Source organism: Heptranchias perlo, chromosome 4 (genome assembly GCF_035084215.1).
Source record: "Heptranchias perlo isolate sHepPer1 chromosome 4, sHepPer1.hap1, whole genome shotgun sequence".
Lineage (NCBI taxonomy): Eukaryota > Metazoa > Chordata > Chondrichthyes > Hexanchiformes > Hexanchidae > Heptranchias > Heptranchias perlo.
This window is the reverse complement of record NC_090328.1, coordinates 70755630-70770235: the sequence shown is the minus strand read 5'-3', so window position 1 is coordinate 70770235 and position 14606 is coordinate 70755630. Positions and strand designations below refer to the sequence as shown.

General features: G+C 42.1%; 1 protein-coding gene across 5 annotated transcripts in view; it reads right to left on the bottom strand.

Moving 5' to 3' along the window:
* Positions 1–14606, bottom strand: part of vps13a (vacuolar protein sorting 13 homolog A) — a 366579-nt gene that overhangs the window by 339055 nt on the left and 12918 nt on the right. For all 5 annotated transcript variants that reach the window (XM_067983108.1, XM_067983109.1, XM_067983112.1 and 2 more), the window contains exons 3-4: positions 10402–10444; positions 1471–1566 (exon numbers count right to left, since the gene is read on the bottom strand). In XM_067983108.1, the coding sequence (XP_067839209.1) occupies positions 1471–1566; positions 10402–10444 (139 nt within the window). The remainder of the gene's footprint in view (positions 1–1470; positions 1567–10401; positions 10445–14606) is intronic.

Genomic DNA, 14606 nt, shown 5'->3' with positions numbered 1-14606 from the left:
AGTGCCACACAAAAGGTTGTTACGCAAGTTAAGGGCTCATGGGATTGGGGGTAACATATTAGCACGGATAGAGGATTGGTTAACTGACAGAAGAGAGAGTAGGGATAAACAGGACATTTTCAGGTTAGCAGATTGTAACTTGTGGGGTGCTGCAAGGATCGGTGCTTGGGCCTCAGCTATTTACAATTTATATTAATGACTTAGATGAAGGGACTGAGTGTAATGTATCCAAGTTTGCTGATGATATAAAGCTAGGTGGGAAAGTAAGCTGTGAGGAGGACACAGAGTCTACAAAGAGATATAGACAGGTTAAGTGAGTGGGCAAGAATGTGGCAGATGGAGTATAATGTGGGCAAATGTGAGGTTATTCACTCTAACAGGAAGAATAAAAAAAACAGAATATTTTTTAAATGGTGAGAAACTAGTAAATGTTGGTGTTGAGTGATTTGGGTGTCCTCGTACAAGAAACACAAAAAGTTAGCATGCAGGTACAGCAGGCAATTAGGAAGGCAAATGGCATGATGGCCTTTATTGCAAGGGGGTTGAAGTACAAGAGTAAGGAAATCTTACTACAATTGTACAGGGCTTTGGTGAGACCTCACCTGGAGTACTGTGTACAGTTTTGGTCTCCTTATCCAAGGAAGGATATACTTGCCTTGGAGGCAGTGCAATGGTGGTTCACTCGATTAATTCCTGGGATGAGAGGGTTGTCCTTTGAGGAGAGATTAGGTAGAATGGGCCTATACTCTCTGAAGTTTAGAAGAATGAGAGATGATCTCATTGAAACATCTAAGATTCTGAGGGGGCTTAACAGAGTAGATGCTGAGAGGTTGTTTCCCCTGCTGGAGAGTCTAGAACTAGGGGGCATAGTCACAGGATATGGGGTCAGCCATTTCAGACTAAGATGAGGAATTTCTTCACACAGAGGGTTATGAATCTTTAGAATTCTCTACCCCAGTGGGCTGTGGATGCTGAGTCGCTGAATATGTTCAAGGATGAGATTGATAGATTTTTGGACTCCAGGGGAAATCAAGGGATATGGGGATCGGGAAGGAAATTGGAGTTGAGGTCGAAAATCACCCATGATCTCATTGAATGGCAAAGCAGGCTTGAGGGACCATACGGCCTACTCCTGCTCCTATTTCTAATGTTCTTAAGTCCATTGATGACTCTACACAGAGCACATTGTTGCTTCGGTTGAAAGTTAGATCCTTAACAATAACGCCCTACAGAATAATTGGCAGGCACTGAATTTGCTCATAAATAATTGAAAAAACATTTGAAAAATTTACCACCTGTAAATTTCAATTCACCTTTAAAAAGGTACTCAGCTTCATCTACCCTTTGGCACTTCAAAACAGATTGCAAAGATAAATATAGCTCCAAATAAAACATTTCTCTCTTTTGAAATTCTGCAACACCGATTACAAAATTGATTGAAGAAAATATTACAAAATATATTTTTCTTACTGGCACATGGAACAATGAGCAAATAGATTCCATCCAGTGTAGCTTCCACTGCTTGGCCGTAAAGATTCTGCCATGGTATCTTCAGTTCAAGTTTACCTAGGAAAACAAAACATTTTTTTAAACTCGAACAAAACTAAACAGCCAAAAGTCTGAAAAGGTGTATCAGAATGGACACAATACGCACAATAGTGACTGATCTTTGGACATTCTGTCCCACAAAGCAAGTAAATACCTCCCACCTGTCCCAGATGCAGAAACTTTTTGTAAGAACAGAATCCATGGACGGCTGTCAGTTTTGTCTAGTAATAGGCAGAGAACCCCACACAAATATGGCAAGTTTAATAGAGTTCTTTATTTGATGTGACCAATTTGACAGTTGAATGAAATGCAGATATACTGTACATGGGTTTTCCAAAGGTGCTTGATAAGGTCTCTCGCAGCAGATTTGTTACAAAAATTCATGTGTATGGTACAAAGATATCTAGCATGGATAGAAAGTTAGAATCACAGAACCATAGAATGGTTACAGCACGGAAGGAGGCAATTCAGCCAGTCAAGTCTATGCCGGCTGTCTGGAAGAGCAATCCAACTAGTCCCACTCTCCCGCCCTATCCCTGTAGCCCTGCAAACATTTTCCTTTCAAGTACTTATCCAATTCCCTTTTCAGAGCCACGATTGAATCTGCCTCCACCACCCAGTCAGGCAGTGCATTCCAGATCACAACCACTCGCTGTGTAAAAAAGTTTTTCCTCATGTCACCTTTGGTTCTTTTGCCAATCACCTTAAATCTATGTCCTCTGGCTCTTGACCCTTCCGCCAATGGGAATGGTTTCTGTCTACCTACTCTGTCCAGACCATGGATGAATTTGAATACCTCTATCGAATCTCCACTCAACCTTCTCTGCTCCAAGGAGAACAACCCCAGCTTCTCCAGTCTATATGCATGTAACTGAAGCTCCTCATTCCCGGAATCATTCTAGTAAATCTCTTCTGCACCCTCTCTAAGGCTTTCACATCCTTCCTAAAGTGTGGTGCCCAGAACCAGTGTTTTATAAAGGTTCTTCCTGGTTAATTACAAGACAGGAAACAAATGGTTACAGTAAATAGGAGTTGCTTGGATTGGAGAAGAGTTGGGTGTACCCAAGAGATGAGTGCTGGTCCACTTTTGTTTTCAGTATATATCGATGTTTTGAACTTGGGTATAGGGAACAAAATGTTGAAATTTGCTGATAATACAAAATTACCAGGGTTTGGCAAATAGCAATGGGACTGTAAGGGAGCTGACAGACAGACATAGTCAAGTTAGCAGAATGGGCAGAAAGCTGGCAGATGCAATTTACTGTGGAAGAGTGAGAGATAATATAATTTGGGAGGAAAAACAAGGAATGGGATTATCCACTCAACGGAACAACAATGAAGAGAGTGCATGAATCTTTCATTTGTCCTCAGAGTTCAAATACATAATTTCTTGTACGTACGACTGCAGCCAGATAAAACCACAAAAGCATTAATAGCTCTTTGAGCTTTATAAATAGGGGGTTGACTACAAGAGCAAAGAGGCAATGATGAATTTGTACAAGGCAATAGTTGGGTCACAATTAAGAGCACTGAATGCAGCTTTGGGTGCCCTATTGTTAAAGTACATTAAAGCCATAGACAGCATGCAGCATAAATTCACCAGAATGTGCCAGAGTTGGGAAACTCTAGTTATAAGGGGAGTTTCCAGATACTGGTATTATTTTCACTGGAGCAGAGAAGGCTGAAAGGAGACTTTTTTTATTTGTTCATGGGATGTGGGCGTCGCTGGCAAGGCCAGCATTTATTGCCCATCCCTAATTGCACTTGGAGGTGGTGGTGAGCCGTCTTCTTGAACCGCTGCAGTCCGTGTGAAGGTTCTCCCACAGTGCAGTTAGGTAGGGAGTTCCAGGATTTTGATCCAGCCACGATGAATGACTATATATTTCCAAGTCGGGATAGTGTGAGACTTGGAGGGGAACGTGCAGGTGGTGTTGTTCCAAAGTGCCTGCTGCCCTTGTCCTTGTCCCTGTCCTTGTCCTTGTCCTTGTCCTTCCAGGTGGTAGAGGTCACGGGTTTGGGAAGTGCTGTCGAAGAAGCCTTGGCGAGTTGCTGCAGTGCATCCTGTGGATGGTACACACTGCAGCCACGGTGTGCCAGTGGTGAAGGGAGTGAATGTTTAAGGGGGTGGATGGGGTGCCAATCAAGCGGGCTGCTTTGTCCTGGATGGTGTCGAGCTTCTGAGTGTTGTTGGAGCTGCACTCATCCAGGCTAGCGGAGAGTATTCCATCACGTTCCTGTCTTGTGCCTTATAGATGGTGGAAAGTCTTTGGGGAGTGAGGTGAGTCACTCGCCGCAGAATACCCAGCCTCTGACCTGCTCTTGTCACCACAGTATTTATATGGCTGGTCCAGTTAAGTTTCTGGTCAATGGTGACCCCCAGGATGTTGATGGTGGGGAATTTGGCGATGGTAATGCCGTTGAATGTCAAGGGGAGGTGGTTAGATTCTCTCTTGTTGCAGATGGTCATTGCCTGGCACTTGTCTGGTACGAATGTTACTTGCCACTTATCAGCCCAAGCCTGGATGTTGTCCAGGTCTTGCTGCATGCGGGCATGGACAGCTTCATTATCTGAGGGATTGCGAATGGAACTGAACACTGTGCAATCATCAGTGAACATCCCCATTTCTGACCTTATGATGGAGGGAAGATCATTGATGAAGCAGCTGAAGATAGTTGGGCGTAGGACACTGCCCTGAGGAACTCCTACAGCAATGCCCTGGGGCTGAGATGATTGGCCTCCGACCACCACTACCATCTTCCTTTGTGCTAGGTATGACTCCAGCCACTGGAGAGTTTTCCCCCTGATTCCCATTGACTTCAATATTACTGGGGCTCCTTCATCATTGAGGATGGGGATGGTTACAGAGCCTCCTCCTCCCATTAGTTGTTTAACTGTCCACCACTATTCACGACTGGATGTGGCAGGACTACAGAGCTTTGATCTGATCCGTTGGTTGTGGAATCTCTTAGCTCTGTCTATAGCATGTTGCTTCTGCTGTTTAGCATGGATGTAGTCCTGAGTTGCAGCTTCACCAGAATGGCACCTCATTTTTAGGTACGCCTGGTGCTGCTCCTGGCATGCTCTTCTACATTCCTCATTGAACCAGGGTTGATCCCCTGGCTTGTTGGTAATGGTAAAGCGAGGAATATGCCGGGTCATGAGGTTTCAGATTTTGGTGGAATACAATTCTGCTGCTGCTGATGGCCCACAGTGCCTCATGGATGCCTAGTTTTGAGCTGTTCGATCTGTTCTGAATCTATCCCATTTAGCACGGTGGTTGTGCCACACAACACAATGGATGGTGTCCTCAGTGCGAAGACGGGACTTCATCTCCACAAGGACTGTGTATTGGTCACTCCTACCAATATTGTCATGGACAGATGCATCTGCAACAGGTAGATTGGTGAGGACGAGGTCAAGTAGGTTTTTCCCCCCGTGTTGGTTCGCTCACCACCTGCCGTAGGCCTAGTCTGGCAGCTACGGCCAGTCGTGGTGCTACTGAGCCACTCTTGGTGATGGACATTGAAATCCCCCACCCACAGTACATTCTGTGCCCTTGCTACCCTCAGTGCTTCCTCCAAGTGATGCTCAACATGGAGGAGGACTGATTCATCAGCTGAGGGAGGGCGGTAGGTGGTAATCGGCAGGAGGTTTCCTTGCCCACGTCTAACCTGATGCCATGAGATTTCATGGGGTCCGGAGTCAATGTGGAGGATCCCAGGACCACTCCCCCGACTGTATATTGCTGTACCGTCACCTCTGGTTGGTCTGCCCTGCTGGTGGGAATGGACATACCCAGGGATGGTGATGGAAGAGTCTGGGACATTGGCTGAAAGGTATGATTCTGTGAGTATGGCTATGTCTGTGGGACAGCTCTCCCAATTTTGGCACAAGTCCCCAGATGTTAGTGACGAGGACTTTGTAGGGTCGACTGGGCTTGGTTTGTCTTTGTCGTGTCCGGTGCCTAGTGGTCCGATGACATGTGGTCCGTCCGGTTTTATTCTTATGACTTTTCGTAGCAAGATTTTATATCTGAGTGGCTTGCTAGGCCATTTCAGAGGGCGATTAAGAATCAACCACATTGCTGTGGGTCTGGAGTCACATATAAGCAAGACCGGGTAAGGACGGCAAGTTTCCTTCCCTAAAGGACATTAGTGAACCAGATGGGTTTTTATGACAATCCGATAGTTTCATGGCCACCATTACTGAAGCTAGTTTTTTTAAATTCCTGATTTTATTTGATTAATTGAATTTAAATTCCCCAGCTGCCATGACAGGATTTGAACTCATGACTCCAGATTATTAGTCCAGGCATCTGGATACTTTAAGATTATAAAGGGTTTTGATCGAGTAAATAGGGAAAGACCATTTTCTCTGGTTAGGAAGTCAGAGACGAAGAGTCATCGATAATACGTTAAATTCAGTAAGTTCACTGTGGACTCTTCATTTAGGCATCACCATTCCCTGTCATGCCTTCAAGTGACACCTCGACAGAATTTCCAATTACAAGTGACCAGCTACGAGCTGTTAAAGGCGTCTAGTCGTGCCTGCAGTTGCACTTCACCAGTAGACAGAGCTTCAGAGGCTTCAATTCCCAAGAGCTGGACACCATTATACAGATAGGTTTCTAGCTTTGCCAACTCCTGCAGGCGGCCAGCATTCTAACTTCCCTTCTGGATAGCCATGTTGTTTAATCTCTTAACTGTTTAAAATGTCCTTTTGGCCTCTTCGACATTGCCAAAATGAGCAAAACCACTTTGCCAGGACTTTCCTTACCCAGGATCAGGCCGCCAGGCCAGCTACTATAGCATAGGAACAAGAGTAGGCCATTCAGCCCCTCGAGCCCATTCCACCATTCAGTGAGATCATGGCTGATCTGAACCCTAACTCAATATCCCTTAATACCCTTGGCTAGCAAAAATCTACCGATCTCATTTAAAATTATTAATTAAGCTAGCATCTACTGCCTTTTTATGGGAGAGAGTTGCACACTTCTACCGTCCTTTGCATGAAGAAGTGTTTGCTAACTTCTCTCCTGAATGGCCCGCATCTGAAATGTCCCCTTGTCCTAGACTCCCCCACCAGCGGAAAAGGTTTCTCTCTATCTACCTATCAATTCCTTTCAAAATTCTGTAAACCTCAATCAAATCACCCTTTAACCTTCTATATTCCAAGGGCACTCAGCCTCCATTCATGTCTCCCGCTATTACTCATATTGGGGCTCCATGCCCCAACCTCGAGCCGCTGCTCCAACAATATTTTTGCCAATTTGATTATTGAATTTTAGCTCAATATTTATCATCTTTATTTTCCTTGTCCAAGATTGGGGCTCCAGGCAAGCTTGCATAGCACCCTAGCCTTCAGCATCCCCAAACCCCATTACCACCTCTCAAGAAATTCCATTTTGAGCCTCGAGGACCCTCCATTTCACCCATCTGATCTCTTTAAATTCATCAATATTCATTCATTTAAATCATTAATATGTTGAAAATTTTAATTAGCATTAATTCATTTAACAAATTTAAATAACAATTTAAATCTTCAATTATCAGGATATATTTTAATACCCAGTTATGAAAAATTGAAAATAATGATTTTAACATGTTACCATTACATAACTGATTGTTTGATATTTTCTTTAATTATCATTTCCATATTTTATTCAAGTAAATTATTTTAATATTTTACTGAGTCAGTTTTAGTGAATCATTAGTCTAATTTATTCTTTCTTTGAAAGACATCTTCCATTATTTCTATCATTAGAGAATGTTACTGATTAGGGTTATGTTGCAGTTTTTGAGAGTGGAGCCAACATGACTGCGTTTCTGACAAATAACACATTAGCAAAGAATAAGTTTTTTAAAAATTTGTTTTTGGAATGTGGGTGACACTGGCAAGACAGTATTTACTGCTCACCCCTAGTTGTCCTGAAAGCATTAAGAGTCAAAATGTAGTGTGGGACTGGAGTTAAGTGCAGGCCAGATCAAGTGGGGGTGGCAAATTCCTTCCCTGACAGGGATTGGCGAGACATCTGGATTTTTACAACAATTTTCAGCTTTCATGGTCATTTATTTTGGTACCTGCCCACAAATTACCAGATTTGATCACATCATAGGACCCAGATTTCCATATTAAAAAGGGAAGTAGGCCCCTTTCAAAATGGAGCTGGCCGCATTGCCAGTGTTCACAGAGCGGTATGGCAACCAACCCCATTTTGAGGCCTTTACCGCCCCATAAGCGCCAGGCAAAGACAGCGAAAATCAACTCTATAGTGTAATATGTCGATGAAAATGATCTAAAAGTTGATTTCACTAACGGGAAAAACACATTTCAAAGTGGATGCATGCTGGAATTTTTTCCTAACACTCAGATTTACTCATTTACATATGGTGTCACAAGTTAGAAACGCTAGCTGGTGAGTCAGCTGTCATCTTTTTCATTGTAACACTGAGTATTGTTGAAGCATGGAATGCTTTGCCACTGGAAGTAGGTGTAGCAAAGGCCATTGTACCTTTTAATGGAAAGCCTCAACAATCCATTACTGGACTGTTTTCCCTCCCACACAAAAAAAAAGCAGTAGCAGCACTGAACCAAACGGAGGGAAGAATTTGAAATTGTGACGTCATCGCTGGCGCAGGGGCAGGAGCGGCGATGCTTGAGGAATAATAAAGAATTGTTAAATATTAACACGTGAATAAATAATTTAACTATATAGTAGATTAAGGGGCAACTTAATAAAAGAAATAAATAAAAAATAAGAATTAATACATAGGTTTTTTCCATTACCTCCTATCAGCTACAAATAAGTAAACAATTTTTCAAAAAATGACATCACCAATAGATGTAATTGGCTAAATATACAAAACTGAGCAATCGAAGTAACTAAAAGAAACCAAATTAAATCCATTTGATAATCATAATTTGTATTAAAATTAATCAATTAGCAATAGCAATATATATATCACACACAGTATAGCAGATAACACCGGCACAGGCAGTGTGTAGGGACGCAGAATGTGAGAATTTGTGGATGGTGAGGCTCTCGCAGATGACTCCTGTGAGAAACGTATATGTCTCGACTCACTCCAGCTCAGAATCTTTGAACTGGAGCACAAGATAGAGACATTCCGACACATAAGGGAGGGTAGATTATCTGGATAATTTACGACAGATCACAGTCACATGACAAAGCAAGATACAGGTACAGGAAGAGGAGTGTCTTACTGTCACTCAGCATGGTAGGGGTTACCTAGTGGAGGCCTAAGGAAGGATGCGAAGGCCTTAGAGAGGGTGCAGAAGAGATTTACTCGAATGATTCCAGGGATGAGGGACTTCAGTTACATGGATAGACTAGAGAAGCTGGGGTTATTCTCCTTGGAACAGAGAAGGTTGAGAGCAGATTTGATAGAGGTATGCAAAATCATGAAGGGTCTACACAGAGTAAGTAGAGAGAAACCGTTCCCATTGGTGGAAGGTTCAAGAACCAAAGGGCATAGATTTAAGGTGATTGGCAAAAGAACCAAAGGTGACATAAGAAAACCTTTTTTTTTACACACAGCGAGTGGTCAGGATCTGGAATGCACTGCCCAAGGGGATGGTGGAGGCAAATTCAATCATTGCCTTCAAAAGGGAACTGGATAATTACTTGAAAGGAAAAAATTTGCGGGGCTACGGGAGTGTGACTAGCTGGATTGCTCTTGCATAGAGCCATCGTGGATTTGATGGGCCAAATGGCCTCCTTCGGTGCTGTAACCTTTCTATAAGGCAGAGAAGGGGTGAACAATGAAGGCAAAGGTCAGAACGCAAAAAGATAAATCTAACACAAATACTCAGGGAACAGCAAAGGTTATAGGAAGCGATGATAAAATATCTGACAAAAATAAAGCAGAAGTAATGAAAATTGGTACATTCTACCAAAAATGTGAAATAGCAACCTGGTCTGTTTTAAAAACAACTAAGAAGCAGTAAATTTACTTTGTACACCAGAGAAAGATTACACTGGGAATGTGATGAATTAGGGGATGAAGTCATGCCCACACTTGTTTGATGCTCAACCCAGAAAGTTTGAATTTAAAAAATACTTGGATGATTTCATATCAGCCAGTTTAGTTCTAGTATTATAAGCTCAATTAGTTACTGAGCAAAGGTTTAGAGTACCAGGAGAAACACTGACAAACAAGGTAATCCAACTTGAAATTTATCAAAGTTGCCAAGGGTTGGGCTGCAAACCAAAGTTAAGCTCTCTAACGGACTATAAATCATATGCACCATAGCAGTTCAATAACTAAATTAGGCAGTGCTAGTTAACAGATTGCCTGAGGCACTAAAAACAGCAAAAACTAAAAACAAAAGTAGTATTAAGTTTGGATTGCAAAGTGGTGCAAAGATTTTAACAAAACATTCATGAGGGGTTAGATGGAAAGTAACAACAGGAATGGCAGTCAAGCTCCTTCTGTCACTGATACAACAACTTGTACTTATATAAGCGCCTTTAACGTAGTAAGACATCACAAGGTGCTTCACAGGAGCGTTATCAGACACAAATTGACACCGAGCCAAAGGAGTAGACATTAGGACCGGTAACCAAACATTTGGTCAAAGAGGTAGGTTTTAAGGAGCATCTTAAAAGGAGGAGGAGGAGAGGTAGAGAGGTGAAGAGGTTTTGCGGAGGAGGGGGACTAAATAACAGTGAGCAAGCAAGAAGAAAAAGAAAGAAGTAATTACACGAAGAACTCTGTAATCAGGTACAAATAAAACTCAAGATGCCTGATCAATTTAAATTGCTGTTTGGGTCTCCACTAGCAATTTAAGTTGATTACAGTAGCCTGGACGAATGAGCAAAAAATACTTACCAATATGCCCAGCTTTAACTTTGAATGGAACATTCAGCTCGGACTGAAAAAAGTCAAAAAAAGAGTACATTTAAGCAATTTCAGCAGTCTCACACTAATATAGTTCATCCCAATAATCACTACAGTCACGAAGGTATTTCTAGGCCGTATTACTTTTGCTGGAACTTTTTCTGTACCATCTGGATTTTAGTGACATTGACAAACTAACCAGGCAAAACCATTCTCTATTATGTATGCGGGTCCTTGCGTGTTTTTGCAAAAAAGCCGAAGTAACAAAGTTTGAGCATTTACTCCTTCGCAAACAGCAACCAAATATAGCCTGCCCAGTAACAAATACTGCATTACAAAGGCTTGAACTGATATTCGATTGATTCTGTACATATACAGAATCTATCTAATCTACAAGAGTTCCCACGAAACAGATGTAACTTATTATTTTAACTGAGCTTATGAGCATAAGTCCTTTGGTCAGTGGCATTACTAATGCAACCCATTTCTGAAATTCAACCTTTCTGAAATTAAAAACAGAAAATGCTGGAAACACTCAGGTCTGTCAGCACTTGTAGAGAACAAACAAGTTAATGTTTCAGGTATATAACCCTTCATCTAAATTGGGAAACAAATTAGATGAACAGCATTTAAAAAGGAACAGAACAAAGGGATGGGGGATGGAAAGAAACACATCTACAGAAGAGGAAGTAGAATGAGCTCCTACGTGTTTAAGTGGAAAACAGGAGATGGTTAAATGGCCGAGTTGATATTAACATGAGATGATAGGAAGAAGCATAACAAAATAGAATCACAGAATGGTTACAGCACAGAAGGAGGCCATTTTGCCCATCGAGTTCATGCCAGCTCTCTGCAAGAGCAATCCAGCTAGTTCTGCTCCCCCTCCCATCCCCATACATAGCCTTGCAAATTTTTTTCTTTCAAGTACTTATCAAATTCCCTTTTGAAAGCCACAAATGAATCTGCCTCCACCACCCTTTCAGGCAGTGCATTCCAGATCATAACCACGCGTAAAAAAGTTTTTCCTCATGTCGTCTTTGGCAAAAGAACCAATCACCTTAAATCTATGTTCACTAGTTCTCGACCCTTCCGTCAATGGGAATGGTTTCCCTCTGTCTAGACCCTTCATGATTTTGAACACCTCTACCAAATCTCCTCTCAACCTTCTGTTCTAAGAACAACCCCAGCTTCTCCAGTCTATCCACATAACTGAAGTCCTTCATCCCTGGAACCATTCTAGTAAATAAGAACATAAGAACATAAGAAATAGGAGCAGGAGTAGGCCAATCGGCCCCTCGAGCCTGCTCCGCCATTCAATAAGATCATGGCTGATCTGATCCTAACCTCAAATCTAAATTCATGTCCAATTTCCTGCCCGCTCCCCATAACCCCTAATTCCCTTTACTTCCAGGAAACACTCTATTTCTGTTTTAAATTTATTCAATGATGTAGCTTCCACAGCTTCCTGGGGCAGCAAATTCCATAGACCTACTACCTTCTGAGTGAAGAGGTTTCTCCTCATCTCAGTTTTGAAAGAGCAGCCCCTTATTCTAAGATTATGCCCCCTAGTTCTAGTTTCACCCATCCTTGGGAACATCCTTACCGCATCCACCCGATCAAGCCCCTTCACAATCTTATATGTTTCAATAAGATCGCCTCTCATTCTTCTGAACTCCAATGAGTAGAGTCCCAATCTACTCAACCTCTCCTCATATGTCCACCCCCTCATCCCCGGGATTAACCGAGTGAACCTTCTTTGTACTGCCTCGAGAGCAAGTATGTCTTTTCTTAAGTATGGACACCAAAACTGTATGCAGTATTCCAGGTGCGGTCTCACCAATACCTTATATAACTGCAGCAATACCTCCCTATTTTTATATTCTATCCCCCTAGCAATAAAAGCCAACATTCCGTTGGCCTTCTTGATCACCTGCTGCACCTGCATACTAACCTTTTGATTTTCTTGCACTAGGACCCCCAGATCCCTTTGTACTGCAGTACTTTCCAGTTTCTCGCCATTAAGATAATAACTTGCTCTCCGATTTTTCCTGCCAAAGTGCATAACCTCACATTTTCCAATATTGTATTGCATCTGCCAAATCTCCGCCCACTCACCCAGCCTGTCTATATCCCCTTGTAGGTTTTTTATGTCCTCCTCGCTCTCTACTTTCCCTCCCATCTTTGTATCATCTGCAAACTTTGATATGTTACACTCGGTCCCCTCCTCCAAATCGTTAATATAGATTGTAAAGAGTTGGGGACCCAGCACCGACCCCTGCGGAACACCACTGGCTACTGGTTGCCAGTCCGAGAATGTACCATTTATCCCAACTCTCTGCTTCCTGTTAGATAACCAATCCTCCACCCACGCCAGAATATTACCCCCAATCTAGTGATTCTTTATCTTGAGCAATAATCTTTTATGTGGCACCTTGTCGAATGCCTTCTGGAAGTCCAAATACACTACGTCCACTGGTTCCCCTTTATCCACCCTGTACGTTATATCCTCAAAGAACTCAAGCAAATTTGTCAGACATGACTTCCCCTTCGTAAAGCCATGCTGACTTTGTCCTATTAAATTATGTTTATCCAAATGTTCTGCTACTGTCTCCTTAATAATAGACTCCAAAATTTTACCCACCACAGATGTTAGGCTAACTGGTCTATAATTTCCAGCCTTCTGCCTACTACCCTTTTTAAATAAGGGTGTTACATTAGCAGTTTTCCAATCTGCCGGGACCTTTGCCGAGTCCAGAGAATTTTGGAAAATTATTACCAAAGCATCCACAATCCCTACTGCCACTTCCCTCAAGACCCTAGGATGTAAGCCATCAGGTCCAGGGGATTTATCCGCCTTGAGTCCCATTAATTTACTGAGTACCAATTCCTTAGTGATTTTAATCGTATTTAGCTCCAACCCCCCTTGAGCCCCCTGTTTGTCCAGTGTTGGGATATTCCTAGTGTCCTCTACCGTAAAGACTGAAACAAAATATTTGTTCAGCATTTTTGCCATCTCCATGTTTCCCACCATTAATTTCCCGGTCTCATCCTCTAAGGGACCTATGTTTGCCTTAGCCACCCTTTTTCTTTTTATATAACTGTAGAAACTCTTGCTATCTGTTTTTATATTTTTTGCTAGTTTATTTTCATAATCTATCTTCCCTTTCTTAATCAATCCTTTCGTGACTTTTTGCTGTCTTTTGAAGACTTCCCAATCTTCTATCCTCCCACTAAGTTTGGCTACCTTATATGTCCTTGTTTTTAGTCGGATACTATCCTTAATTTCTTTACTGAGCCACGGATGGCTGTCATTTCTTTTACACCCTTTTTTCCTCAGTGGAATATATATTTTTTGAAAGTTGTAAAATAACTCCTGAAATGAACACCACTGTTCATGTACCGTCTTACCCTTTAAACTATTTTCCCAGTCCACTTGAATCAATTCCGCTCTCATACCATCATAGTCTCCTTTATTCAAGCTCAGTACACTCGTTTGAGAACCAACCTTCTCACCCTCTAATTGGATATGGAATGTAACCATGTTATGGTCACTCATTCCAAGGGGATCCTTAACTAGGACATTATTAATTAATCCTGGCTCATTACACAGGACCAGGTCCAAGGTTGCTTGCCCCCTTGTAGGTTCAGTTACATACTGCTCAAGAAATCCATCCCTAATACACTCAATAAACTCTTCCTCAAGGCTACCCTGCCCAATTTGATTTGTCCAGTTAATATGATAGTTAAAATCCCCCATAATTATAGCTGTTCCCTTATTACATGCCCCGACTATTTCCTGATTAATACTTCTTCCAGCAGAGTTGCAACTATTAGGAGGCCTATATACTACGCCCACGAGTGTTTTTTGCCCCTTGTTATTCCTTATCTCTACCCAAACTGTTTCATTATCCTGATCCTTTGTCCCAATATCTTTTCTCTGTATTACAGTGATTCCTTCCCTTATTAACATAGCCACCCCACCTCCCCTTCCTTCCTGCCCTTCCTGATTGTTAAATACCCTGGCATATTTAATTCCCAGTCGTTGTCACCCTGCAGCCATGTTTCTGTAATGGCCACAAGATCATACCCATACGTCGTTATTTGTGCCGTTAACTCGTCCATTTTGTTACGAATGCTATGTGCATTCAGATAAAGAACTTTCAAATATGTTTTGTGACACTTAGTTCCTGCTTTTT